General features: G+C 42.2%; 1 protein-coding gene across 1 annotated transcript in view; it reads left to right on the forward strand.

Moving 5' to 3' along the window:
* TDRD9 (tudor domain containing 9) overlaps positions 1 to 14,287 on the forward strand; it is a 113,129-nt gene that overhangs the window by 11,213 nt on the left and 87,629 nt on the right. The window contains exon 4 of the mRNA XM_057733575.1: positions 7,771 to 7,877. Coding sequence (XP_057589558.1) covers positions 7,771 to 7,877 — 107 coding nt within the window. The remainder of the gene's footprint in view (positions 1 to 7,770; positions 7,878 to 14,287) is intronic.

A 14,287-nucleotide genomic window follows, 5' to 3' on the forward strand; every position in this document is an offset into this window, starting at 1 on the left:
CTCTGAAAACATGGTGTTAAGGCAATAATAGATTAAGGTCAGAAAAAAAACAGAGACATAAGAACATATAAAGTTCAGAACAAAACCTTATAATTCATTACAGAAAACCATTTTCGTGTTTTCTTTTGGAGCTGAAAGTGACACGTGTACTTACTGTTTGGGTGAGTGTCAGTGAGCGGTGGTCTTTTTCTGCTAATTTTCTACTCCAGCGCGGTGTGTGCCTTTGGCTTGAGCGCGAACAGGTTCTTTACCCTCTAGTTCTGTGTTAAATGACTGAGTAGCGACTTCTCCTTTTATAATATTTGTTTCTTCTCTTGCTTTTTCCTTCAAATGAACTGTGAAGAATGGACCTCATTTACATCAGACCTGCATGTTGCGCATGATAAAGAGTCGCGTGTGGCCATCCTACAGCTCCTGTTACTCACATGTTAGCAAAACCCAGATGTCAGGGTTCATCATCTGCAGCTGGAAGGTTTTCACATTGCATTGCGGGTGGTGCTGTGAAAAGGAAGGGAGTAAAGTTTATCCTGACAGAAATGTCCTGCCAGATTTTCTGCTGAAGTTACGATGAGCCGTGCCGCTTCTCCCTTTGAATAACCTCCTTGTCCTTGCTTTAACTTATAAATTTTTTGCCTCTGAAGTGGTAACAAAAGTATCACAAATATATTTGATGTGGAGCCTAAGCCGGGTTTCTGTTCCAGGCCCTCTGCGGTTTTGCTCCCCGAGTCTGTCTGTGTCAGCCCGGCCTGAGTGCCCCACGCGGGCCAGGCTGCCTCCCACCCTTCGGCTTTGGTCACACTGACTCTCCTCGGAGGTGCTCGTTTTTCTTTTCTATGTACCCGTACTGTAACTCTCTTTTTCAGGGCCCAGTTTCAAAACTGGCTAATTTTTTCTCCTGTCTGAGGGAAAAACATTTTTCCCTTGTCCACCCTGTTGCTTTGACCTCTGGTTTTATTTCTTGCTTTTAAACTTACCGTCCTTTCTGACTAGGTTCTGTTCTGTCCCCCACTTTAGCTGCAGCTTTCATTCTTTCGGCAGATTTTTCTGACTCTGCCATGTCCTGGACGCAGATTAGGGACTGGGGATGCAGCAGTGGACCAGACAGACCTATTCTCTGCCCTCATGGAGCCTGTCTTCTGGTGGAAAGACGACCCTGAGGACCTGGGTCACCCAGTGCAGAGGTCGTGATGCACTTGAGGCCTCACCAGCTCGCTGTGGACGTCAGGGGAGGCCTTTCTGGGTAGGGGCTGTCCTTTGAGCAGAGATTTAAAGGTCAGTGAACAAGCCACACAGAGAGCTTCTTGAGGGCCGTCTCCCTCCTGCACTTGACCTATTAGCACGCAGCTGACTATTGAGGCTTGCTCACGTCTGACCTTCACAGAACCTCTGCTCACATTCAGTACGTTCTCCTTTGCTCTTCCTCGTGTGAGCCAATTTTTCTAGTACTTAGTATGTGCCACTTGTATTATTATACATTCTATTTTTTTCTGTGCTATTTCCTGAGATTGTTAGATTGAAATAGAGACCAGATAGCATTCTCTGATTACAGTAGCTCGCCTACTTGCATGTAATTAGAGAACAGAAATGTTTGTAGATCGAGGTAAGGAAGTACCTTTGCATTAATCTTTCTTGTTTATCAGAGAATAGCCAGATTAGTGTTGGATTTTATTCATCAAACATTTTAGTAAGTTGAATAAGCGAATTATTTCTCATGAATTGCAACCTCATGGGCTATTTTGTGTGGAAGACATAAAGCGTAAATTACGAAGCAATTAGGTTGGTTTCTTTTTGGTCATTGTCATGATTTTCTAGGCTCTGTCTTCTTAGCTGAACCGTTTAAAAAATTTTAAGACTTGAAGTGAGATAGGATCGTATCGTTCATAATGTGCACGTGTGTAAAAGTTTAAGATGTGGAAGGAAGTACTTAAGTCTAAAAAGACAAACCTATGGAATCTTGAAGGGCAGGCTCAGGAGCCAGGTTGTGTGTACACAGCTTGTATGTATTTGCAGTCTGGGCTTCTCTCATACAGCTTTCAGCAGCATGTGAGTGCACTTAAAGGAGGAGTTTTCATGGTAAGGGGACAGATATCTTTGTTTTACTGTTTTTAATTCCTTTGCTACTGAATTCAAAGTTCTGGGTTATTGGTTTTTTTTTTTTTTTTTGGCTATTAAAGATGCAGTTAATATTTGGGAAATTGTGGTATTAAATTTATTTTCCCAATATTACTCCCTCTTTAAAATATTTTAATTAAAACACACTAAGACCCATACTTTTTCATGTTAAAAATCATATTTCTTTTGGGTTGTTCATGTCTTCCTGACTTAAGGGAATTCTAGTGTACACCTCTGTATGTGCTGCAAATGTTTGCTCTTAAGTGACCACTGTTCTTGCCCTTTAACCTTTATAGACACTGTTCATAAGTTTTATATTATCATTTAGTTCAGTTTATTGATATTTTCCTTTTTTGACTTCCTTTTTCATGTTCTTATTTAAGGCCTTCTTTATTCCAAAGTTATAACATACAGAAGATCAGCTTTTTAGGCTTAAAAAAATAAAGCTACCCCTGGGTGTTGAGCTAGTTTGGAATTGATTTCAGATTGGTGTGAGGTGTAGGGGTCCTCCAATTGGATAACCAGTATCCAAAGTAAGTAGACATTGTTCCACCCAGGAGATTATCCTGATTCCTTGTACGCCCAGTAACTGTGGGGTGTAACCTGGGCATTTTGAATATTATATTATATTATATTATATTATATTGTATTTATTATATTATATTATGGGACTGTGGGGTTTGTTTAAATCCTGTGGGGAACGCAGCTGATCAGCTGTGTTCAGGCTGCAAGTTCCAAGCAACCTCCTGTGGGCAGTGGATTCAAGGTCCCTCGGGCTCTCAGAGCCTTTGCGGGCGGTCTGGATCTCTCCTGCACTGTGCCACCTAGTGGCCGTTCTGTAGCTCAGGTCTCAGAGTCTGTGATGTGCTGTCTGGGGTCAGGGCATGCATGCCAGCCTGGGGGTGTGCCCCGCAATTTCTAGAGGTTCTCAGGTGTCTGCAATTCCCCAGGTGCTTTCCCCGCCCAGGGCCTCCCTTTTTTGGTCCTCTAGCCGGAAGTTGGGCTGTATTGCCCTGCTTTGCCAAGCATTTCCTGCGGTGGCATCTGTCTTCCAGGCCAAGCAGTGGGAGGACGGAGAAAGGAAAAAGGCAGTGAGAGTTTGCCCCACCCTCTTGTAGGGGGAATTCCCCCCACCCTTGGAGTTTGATGCTCCCGCCGCCCTGGTGTATGAGAGAGTGGAGAAAAGAACAGTGTGAAGTGGGCACTGCCCCCGTTTTGAGCATTTGGGGTCTGCTTTCCTGTCCCCCAAGACACAACTAGAGCTGTTCCTGGGGTGCTCTGCGTGCCAGTGCCCATGTGCATTTTGTAGCAGGTGGAGTTCAGGTCGGGGCTACCAGAGTTAAGAAATAATGCACTTGTGCCGCTGCTTTGGGGCTCTGAATTCCGGTCTTCTTCCCCAGTCTGCCTGTTACTGTTTACTGGTCAGAGTCCTCCCCGAGCTGCTCAGGCGTTCTGCCCAGGGGTTACAGCTTCATTCTGTGGGAGGCACAGGGTGTAGTGTGCTTACTCGGTCTTTCTGGAAACTGGAATCTTGGGATCATTCATGACTCCTTTGTTTTTCCCATACCCCAGGTCTAGTATGTCAGTGTATTCTCTGGGCTCCACTCCAGTCCGAGGGGTATTGTCTCTGGCCTTGGTTATTGTTTGTGGTGGTCTGTTAGGTGGTCTCCCTGCTTCTGCTATGTCTGACCCCCATCACCCCACCCCACTTCACCCAGTCAGAGCCATCCTGTTAAAATAGGATTCAGATATTTATATTTCTCTGTCTATGCTCAAAAGCTATCTCACTCAGAGCAAAAGCCAAAATCTTTAAAATTAGCCCCTGCAGTCTTCTGGTACCCGCCACCCCCAACCCCTGGCTCTTCCCCGTACCTCTACCCGCCCCCGCCCCCATCCTCTTCTGGGCTTTCTCTGCTGGGGCCACATGAGCCTCCTGTCCTCCCCGCACACTTTTGCCTCGCGGCTCTTGCTTTCCTGTGCCCGTTTCCCTTACAGAGCTGCCAGCCCTTCTCTTTCTTCTTCCCTTCTTGCCTGTGTCACCTTATCGACATGCAGCATTCTTGCCCTGTCTCCTCTCCTGCCGTACTTTTCTCTATTTATTACTGTCTGACAGACTCCATGCTTTATTTCTCTTCCCCCAACTAGACTGTAAACTCCACGAGGGCAGTCTGCTCACTGCTTTAGGTACTAAGGATAGTGCCTGGCATGGAGTTGGCACTTAATTATTAATTTGTTGAATGAATTAATGAGTAAATATCAGGTAAACAGTAACCAAAAGAATGCTGATATGACTCAATATCAGGCAAAGTAGACTTTAATGCAAATAGCGTTTTATTAAAGTAAACCTCAAATTTCAAGAATTGGTATCATACTGACAGAAATGCATTTAAATTAGACATTAATGACAGACTTAAACTGATAGCATGTTGTGCATCTCATAGAAGTTGCCTTTTTTCACGTAATGTTTTGGACGTTTTTATCTATGAGCATGAGTGTGGCCATAGCAGTGTTTAAAAACGATTCATATTAGGTGAGAGTATGCCATGGGTTAGCTCGTCCCTCTGTTCTTTTCTTTCTTCAGGTTTTGACTGTCACAGCTCTCAGGAAGAGTTATCCTTTCTCCCTGTTTTATTTTTCCTCCGTATCCCCAGTGAGCATCGTGCATATTTGTTCTGTCTTCTTCAGTGGAATGCTGGTTTCGTGAGGGCAAGGACTTTGTTTTGTTTACTGCTGTATCTGTGTCTAAGACAGTGCCTCGCACGCGCTAGCTGTTCAGTAAATATTTGCTGAATGAATGAATGCTTTCTTGGGGAGGAAGAAAACTTTCCCCTTCTAGCTGCTTCAAAAATTAAATTGACATGAGACAGGTTAACAGGAGAAAATAAAATTTAATTTCATATGTTCAGGAACCCCACACACCTGAGAGAGTCGGAGACCCCACATACTGGAGAGGTTCAAAGACAGAAAGGTAAAAGGTGGTATATATGACATCCTGAACTAAGGAATGGGAGAGGGGCCTGGGGCTTCCAAGGCCAGGAGGGTCTCATTTTTTTTTCAATTTTTAAAATATTTTGGCTGCACTGCACAGCTTGTGGGATCTCCTGGCCAGGGATAGAACTCGGACCCTCAGCAGTGGAAGTGTGGAGTCCTAACCACTGGACTGTCAGGGAACTCCCCAGGAGGGTCATTCATAGGACAGTAAGAAGGAGAACGGATGTTTGGAATTAGATATTGGTCTTGCTGTATAGATGGGGATATATATATATATATATATATATATATAGACACATACTCTTTTTCCATCATGGTTTATCACAGGATATTGAATATAGTTCCCTGTGCTCTACAGTAGGACCTTGTTGTTTATCCATCCTATATACAGTAGTTTGCATCTGCTAATCCCAAACTCCCAGTCCTTCCTTCCCCCACCCCCACCACCACAACCACAAGTCTGTTCTCTGTGTCTGTAGTCTGTTTCTGTTTCATAAGTAAGTTCATTTGTATCTTATTTTAAATTTAATTTTAATTTAATTTGATTTTTTAATTTTTAATTTAATTTTATTTATTTATTTATTTATTTATTTTTTTAAAGAACTTTCATTGAGATACAGTTAACAGACAATAAACAGCATATATTTAGAGTGTATAGTTTGGTATCTAATTTTTAGTTTTATTTAATTTTCTTTTTGTCTGGCCTCTACAGAGAGTATTAAAGGCAGCACACGAGGTTAACACATACTTTCACTGAAAAAACATTACTTAGATAACAACAAAATTCTATTTCTCTTTGAAATATCTTTTACATAGATGACTATACATGTTTTATTACATGCAACACTGTGTGAATCCCATGTTAGTGCAAGAACTTCTGTGCTTATTTACATATACACGTAGCATTCTTAGAAGCATCTTTTATGTGGGCATCTTTAAAAAGTACATGAATTGCTGTACATATCCTTTAACTGAGAAAACACCACCCAGAGACAGTACATTCTACCACTCTTAAAAATGCCTGTCCCACATTTAATTTTGCACAATGTCTTATATGCACCAAGGCATGGACATCTGTAAATATGTCCTATACCTGAGATTTTACAGAATGTGTGAAATACAGCACATGCAGTGAACACATTCTTTTGATGAAATAACACTACCCGGATGTAACAAAATTCTGTTACTCTAAGAAACATCTTTTTTTAAAAAAACATTTTGACCCCTTTTTGTATCACATTTTAGATTCCACATATAAGTGATATCATGGTGTTCATCTTTCCCTGTCTGACTCACTTCACTCAGCTTGATAATCTCTGGGTCCATCCATGCTACTTCAGACGGCATTATTTCATTCTTTTATGGCTGAGTAACATTCCATTGTATATGTATATATACCACATCTCCTTTATCCATACATCTGGTGATGGGCATTTAGGTTGCTTCCATGTCTTGGCTGTTGTAAATAGTGCTGCTATGAACCCTGGGGTGCACGTATCTTTTTGAATTAGAGTTTTCATCTTTTCTGGGAATATGCCCAGAAGTGGGATTGCAGGATCATATGGTAATTCTGTTTTTAGTTTTTTAAGGAAGCTCCTTACTGCTTTCCACAGTAGCTCCACCATTTTACATGCCCACCAACAGTGTAGGAAGATTCCCTTTTCTTCACACCTTCTCCAGCATTTAATATTTGTAGACTTTTTGATGATGACCATTCTGACTGGTGTGAAGTGATACCTCATTGTATTTTTAATTTACATTTCTCTAATAATTAGCAATGTTGAGCATCTTTTCATGTGCCTATTGGCCAGCTGGATGTCTTCTTTGAAGAAATGTCTATTCAGGTCTTAAATGCCCATTTTTGATTGGGTTGTTTGTTTTTTTTGATATTGAGCTGTGTGAGCTGTTTGTATATTTTGGAGATTAAGCCCTTGTTGGTTGCATCATTTGCAAATATTTTCTCCCATTCTGTAGGTTGTCTTTTCGGTTCTTTTGTTTTGTTTTCAATTTTTTGTTTTTAATTTTTATGGTTTCCTTTGCTGTGCCAAAGCTTGTAAGTTTGATTAGGTCCCATTTGTTTACTTTTGTTTTTATTTCTATTGCCTTGGGAGACTAACCTAAGAAAACATTGCTACAATTTATGTCAGAGAATGTTTTGCCTATGTTCTTTCCTGAACCTGTAGCATCTTGACTTAGTTCAAAATAATCCTCATGCAAAAGTGACACATTTTGAGGAGGCTCGTTTTGAGCCCCTACAGCTTCCACACGTGTCTTTGCATGTGCTTCCTTATCTACAGGTGCAAATACTGCTCTTGGGGAAGAGACTAAGGAAAAAAGTGTTGGCTGCAGGAGATGTGTTTTGAGTTTTAATAGTTACTGGTAGATTGTCCTGCAGAGTAAATGTTTGCATCCATTTACCACCCTCTTCTCATAATCTGAGAGTGGTTGTTCTTTTTGCCAATTTGAAGCATGAAAAAGGTTTCTAATTGTTTTAATTTGCATCTATTTGGTGACTGTGAATCTCAGTGTATTTTCATTTGTTTATTGACAATTTGCAGTTTTTCCTGTTGGCCTTAATATAAAAGTGACTATTCAAAAATTCTCGTGGAATGCTGGAATTTCTTGGCTTTTTGTAAACAGTATACTAACTTTTAATATTCTTTGTAGGCCACTAAGCCAGAAGAGCTCGGAAACGGGGTATATTAGCAAATACAGAAAACTTGAAGCACAGGAGTTTGATATGTACGGCAGTAATCATCCAACCAGTAGGCCAGGTAAGTGGGTGTCTTTAAATATGGTAAAATATGATATGTGAGTTGTTCACGAGTTAAAACATTTAGTTCTTAAAAGTCTTTAAGAAATGTATTTTGTACCGTATGCTAACGCATATATATGGGATCTAAAAAAATGGTACTGATGAACCCAGTGGCAGGACAAGAATAAAGATGCAGATGTAGAGAACGGATTTGAGGACATAGGGGTTGGGGGGATGGGGAGGGGGGGAAGGGAAGCTGGGACGAAGTGAGAAAGTAACATTGACATATATACACTACCAAATGTAAAATAGATAGCCAGTGGGAAGCTGCTGCATAACACAGGGAGATCAACTTGATGATTGGTGGCGACCTAGAGGGGTGGGATAGGGAGGATGGGAGAGAGGCTCAAGAGGGAGGGGATATGGGGATATATGTATAAATACAGCTGATTCACTTTGTTGTACAGCAAAAACTGGCACAACAGTGTAAAGCAATTATACTCCAATAAAGAGCTGGAAAGAAAATGTGTTTTGATCAATAAAGAATCCATATTGCTTTTTCTTTAAAAATATTTATTTATTGGTTGCATTGGGTTTTCCTTGCTGCTTGTGGGCTTTCTCTAGTTGCGGTGAGTGGGGGCTACTCTTCATTGTGGTGCACGGGCTTCTCATTGTGGTGGCTTCTCTTGTTGCGGGGCACAGGCTCTAGGCACGTGGGCTTCAGTAGTTGTGGCACATGGGCTCAATAGTTTTGGCTCATGGGCTCTAGAGTGCAGGCTCAGTAGTTGTGGTGCATGGGCCTAATTGCCCCGCAGCATGTGGGATCTTCCTGGACCAGGGTTCAAACCCGTGTCCTCTGCATTGGCAGGCAGATTCTTAACCACTGCACCACCAGGGAAGTCCCCATATCGCTTGTTAATTCAGGATTTTTTTGGAGTGGGTATATGATAGATTGTAAATTGTGAGTGTATGATAGGTTGTAAGTTGTTCATTTTTTTCTCTTTTAAGTATAGTGTCTAAATTGTCCTTTGGAAGACTAATAATGGTCCCTTACCTTACTATTAATTAAAATTACTTGTAATAATTTAATAACATAATATATCATTATAAAATTATCATATTGTTATTAAGATTATTATAGTTTAAAAAATAATAAGTATATTAAAACAGAATTTTAAATAATACATAAATGTGTACAGTAAAAGGTAAAGATCCTTCTTAAGCTCTACTTCTCCCAAGTATACAACTGTTCAGAGTTTAGGTTAAGCTGGTTACTTTCTGTGAGTGTGCACTTTCTTTTCCTGAGCTGATTATCTTATTAGCATCAGGCTTTATTCATATGATAGAAGTGAGGGTTTTTTTTTTTTATTTTATTTTTTTTACTTTATAAAAGGTTATCCATCACAAACTCCTGTCAATTCAGTCAGGAAGTTCTGCCTCCTTTCCTTCTACCCTGTGTACTTATGCTCAGACTTAGGGACAGAAGTTGGGGTAGACTAATATTTTCCCTTTCTTTTTCAGCCTTTTTGAAAATCATGAAAGACCGCCCGTATATAAAAGTATATTGAAGATGCCTTAGAGGACTGGGGCGGGGAGGGTGGGGGGGACTCGAGGGGGGGGAGTCAAGGAAGGGAGGGAATACGGGGATATGTGTATAAAAACAGATGATTGAACTTGGTGTACCCCCCCAAAAAAATAAAAATAAATAAAAATAAATAAATAAATAAAACCAAACCCACACTGAAACAAACAAACAAAAAAAGTATATTAATCCTTATTCTTCTTGGTCTTTATTTGGGCTTCTTGACAACATAAAATATTGGTATCTTTCATCAGTTCTGGAAAATTCTGAGCCATTATCTATGCTCCACTCTCTCATGCTGTTTTGTATTTTTCATTTTTTTGGTTGCTCTGCTATAGGCAGGTTAATTTCTCATTGTTCGTCCTTCTCCTAAGGCAGAAGCAGCTTTGCATTCTTTGTCTTCCTGTCTGTGTTCTTGTATTATAGACTTCGGACTGATGTTTCCTCTCTCTCTCTGTCTCTCTCTTGCTTGCTGGCTCACGCCAAGCTTTCGGTTTTTTAAAGACGATGTTTGTATATTTCATCTAGCATCTTTAGTTGTCCTCAGGATGAATATTTGTGTGAACAACCCAGTGCATTATCATCAGAAGTGATAGTTGAGAGTGATAGTGTATGTCCTTTGATCTAATATTTACTTATGCTAAGAAAAGTACAACGTAGTATGTGTAAGAACATTTATTACGTCGTTGCTTATTTATGGGAAGCCTTATTTATTTATTTATTTATTTATTTATTTATTTATTTGGCTGTGTTGGGTCTTCATTGCTGCACACGGGCTTTCTTTAGTTGCGGTGAGTGGGGGCTGCTCTTCGTTGTGGTGTGCGTGCTCCTCATTGCCGTGGCTTCTCTTGTTGTGGAGCACGGGCTGTAGGCGCGTGGGCTTCAGTAGTTGCGGCACATGGGCTCAATAGTTGTGGCTCACGGGCTCTAAAGCGCAGGCTCAATAGTTGTGGCACACGGGCTTAGTTGCTGCATGGCATGTGGGATCTTCCTGGAGCAGGGATCGAACCCGTGTCCCCTGCATTGGCAGGCGGATTCTTACCCATTGTGCCACCTAGGAAGCCCTGGGAAGCCTTAGAAGTCTCTTAAATGTCAGTGAAGAGAGGGCTGGTGATTTTTATCTCCGTAGGGGAGTATATGGACTTTGATAGAAGCCTGAACTAGCTATGTGTTGCTGTGGAAAGACATCTGTCATTTAATATTTCCTTTTGGGGAAGTGTGTTAACTTTCAGATGACTCTGGAGGATGTGATCCTTCGTGTTACACCCACGTACACTGCCCTGGGGACCTTGTTACACCCACAAACACAAACCCCGAGCGCATGTTGCTGGTCCCGGAGTGTGCCGCAGGCTTGCCGCTGTGTGGAGGTGGCTGCATCACAAATGCGTGCCTGCAAGTGGAAGTGTCTGCTCTTGTAACTTTTGATGTGGGTTTGTATTTGAGACTGCTATTTGCTTTCTCTGTCTGTGGCACTTAATATATTTGGAGCTTTTCACCAGGCAGTCATATAGCTTTGACTGCACTTGGAGGATTCACTCAACGACCAGTATTTACCAAGGTGTGTGCCAGGGGCTGTGTGAGGCAGCGAGAATATGAGTTTAAAAGACCTGGTGCCTCCTCATAGAGGGATTATCATCTCATCATGTAGTTACACAAGCAAATGCTTTTGGAGGTAAATGTTCTGAAAGATAACTCTGTGGGGACCTAGGACAAGGGTTTCTGACTTGAGCTGGGGGTATTAGGATGGTAACAATTGAGCTTGGAGCTGAAGGATGAATAGAAGTTATAGAAGTTACCTAGGCAGTGTGGGGGTCAGGGCGAGGGGAAAATGTGTGCAGAGAGCCTGTAGTGGGAGAAGGCCTGGGGCTCCAGCCCTGGAAGAGTATTGCTGGGGTGTGGGTGGGCCTGGGCGGGGTCTGTTGGAGAGTGAATAATAGCCCTCCAAAGAGGCCCTTGCCCTCCTCTTCAGAATGTGTGGTGACTGTGCTGCGTCACATAGTGAAAGGAACTTTGCAGATTAGGTTAAGGAGCTTGAGATGGAAGGACTGTCTGGGTGGGCCCAGTGTAATCACGGGGCTCTTAGCAGAGTCAGTAGTAGATGTGAGGACAGAAGCCGCAGGTTGGAGTGATACGAGGAAGGGGCAGTGAGCCAGGGAGCGCAGGTGCCTTCTAGAAGCTGAAAAGGCGTGGGAATGGGTTCTTCCCAGAAGGAACCAGCCGTGCCAACCTCTGGATCTTAGCCCAGACTACTTCTGTTCCTCTCGTGTGCAGAGCTGCAGTAGAACACCATAAACGTGTATTGTTTTAAGCCACTAAGATTGGGATCACGTGTCCCTGGAGCAGTAGAAGACAAATATGCTTGTGTTGGATGAGATACAGGCACAGCTGGTGATGGGCCTGGGGCCATGACTGAGGATTCTGTGTTAATACTCAGGGCAAGGGGAAGCTGTTGAAGGTTCTAGTTTATCTTGGCATGAGTGTGAGGGAAGGGGGGGAATGTCTACGGATGACATGAGTGTTGTGAGAAGACCACACTGGTCATATTGGAGAGACTGGACTCCAGGTGAGACTGGATGGTAACTGATGACTGGGGTGATGGCATGGGGTGGGGGGGACGGGCAGTTGTGGGACAGCCGGACAGGACCAGGTGATGCGTGAATGGCGGTGTGAGGGAGGAGAGGGCCCCCTGGAAGCAGGAAGGTGCTGCTCCACCCTTTGAAGTACAGCAGTGCCTGTGGGGAAGAGATGAGGTTCCTCTGTGTGTGTGTGTGTGTGTGTGTGTGTGTGTGTACGTGTACACAGCTATTTCTATCCCTGTTCTATTTACATTAAAACTGCGAGATTGCACCAGTACCTCTAATTCCAGTCCAGCACCAAGGTTTCAATATGAAAATTTTGTTATATCCAGTTTAAAATACTTTTATTAAAATACCTTTGCTTTTGGTGTGATACAGGTATTATTTCATCTATATAACTTTCATCTATATAACTTTAAAAAAATTTATTTCTAAGTAGAAATCCAAGAACGCACATTCAGTGAATTTCTATGCATTACATTAGAATCATTTTATATAGTTAAAGGTAAATCATTTTTTAAAAAATGGAGATTTAATAGCATTTCTGAGCAGCTTGAGCTTGGTTCCAAACTGTGGACTCCTGCAGGGTTTCTGTTGTCTTCACATAGCAGTGCTGCATTTGTTCTGGGATGGTGTCTTTTGTTGTGGTTAAATGCCACAGTGCTGCCTCCCTTTTAATTTGGTGATATTCTTGGTGGTTGTTTCCATCCCTCTGATAGCTTTTCTTCTGAGTTTAAGAGAATGGCCTGTGTGGAGTTTTTAATAACTGAAAAGGGAAATATTCAAATTAAGTTTCATTTTGTATTTGGAATACCAATGCATACTTGGAAAAAGGGATATGTAATTATTTATTTTGAAGATTTAATTTTATGGTTAAATCAGTAATGTAGTAATTAAACTTATTTTCTATAGTGTATTGTGTCTAGATTTTATGATAAGAAATGTTATTATGTTCTCCACTTAAAATCCATTATATACTGTTTGGAACCCTGACTCCTGAATTTTTTGGTTAGATTTTATATTTGATAAGCTAGCGATTTTCATGGTTTCCAGTTTTTTTCCAGTTCATGTGAAATATTTTAATGTTAATAACCTAGGATAAAGAGATAACAGGAAAATAAAAATAGCAAAATTTGAGGTTAAGGTGTTTCTCACGTCACTTTTGGATTACACTTTGCTGTGTGTAGTTTGTTGATTCGCCTGAAGTTATCCCCTTTCTTTTCTTTGAGAACTTAGCCGGAGTATTTTCCTGACCTGCTTTGCTTCAGCTGCTGCTGCACAGATGAAAGGGCTGTGCAGCCGCGCACGTCTCTTTGGTTTCCTGTCCTCCCTCTGGCGGCACATGTGGAGGCTGGCCGTGATTTGTGCGGGGTCAGCTTCAGCCAGTGACCTAAAAATGTCAGCCTGTGTTTCGTGTTAAACAGAGAAAGGGCTATGGTTTAGACAATATAGTTAAGGACTTTTGGAATTTTTTTCTTGTAGCATTTCTGTCTGTAAGTAGCAACCTTCAAAATGCATGTAATCAAGGAACGCACGTCACATCAGTGTTGTCAAAGTAATGGCTTGTTTAGCAGTACCGCAAGCCACGGCTGCAAGGCTCTGAGCAAAACACAGCTGCTGCCTTTTTGTCTTTCTGCAGAGTCTGTGTCACCTCTGTCCCCCGTGCAGCCCTCGTCCCTCCACGCTGCGTGCCACTCCCAGGCACTGCACCTCCCTGTGGTGTGGCGCTCAGGAGCCCCTCCTGCTGCCTCTCCTTGTTTGCTGGGCCACTGGAGTCTTATCCCTTCTCTTTGTGTTGAGAAGGCCTGTCACTGACTGATAAGCCTGCCAGCACCAGGAACGGAAAGGTCTCTATTGTTTCCCTCTGTGTGCACATAGCATCTCAGTTCTTGCATTTGTAGCCTGGCCTGGGCGCCCAGCCACCATTTAGAATTCCACATAATTTAATAAAATGTTGGAACCATCTGTAAGTTAGGAACTGTTCACACATGGAGGTTTTGTTTTTTTTTTTTAATATTTATTTATTTATTTATTGTCTGTGTTGGGTCTTCGTTGCGTGCGCGGGTTTCTCTAGTTGCGGTGAGCGGGGGCTACTCTTCGTTTCATTGTGGTGCGTGGGCTTCTCATTGCAGTGGCTTCTCTTGTTGCGGGACATGGGCTCTAAGCGCTCAGGCTTCAGTAGTTGTGGCGCACGGGCTTAGTTGCTTCATGGCATGTGGGATCTTCCTGGAGCAGGTTTCAAACCCGTGTCCCTTGCATTGGCAGGCAGAT

The sequence above is a fragment of the Hippopotamus amphibius genome, chromosome 4 (genome assembly GCF_030028045.1).
Source record: "Hippopotamus amphibius kiboko isolate mHipAmp2 chromosome 4, mHipAmp2.hap2, whole genome shotgun sequence".
Lineage (NCBI taxonomy): Eukaryota > Metazoa > Chordata > Mammalia > Artiodactyla > Hippopotamidae > Hippopotamus > Hippopotamus amphibius.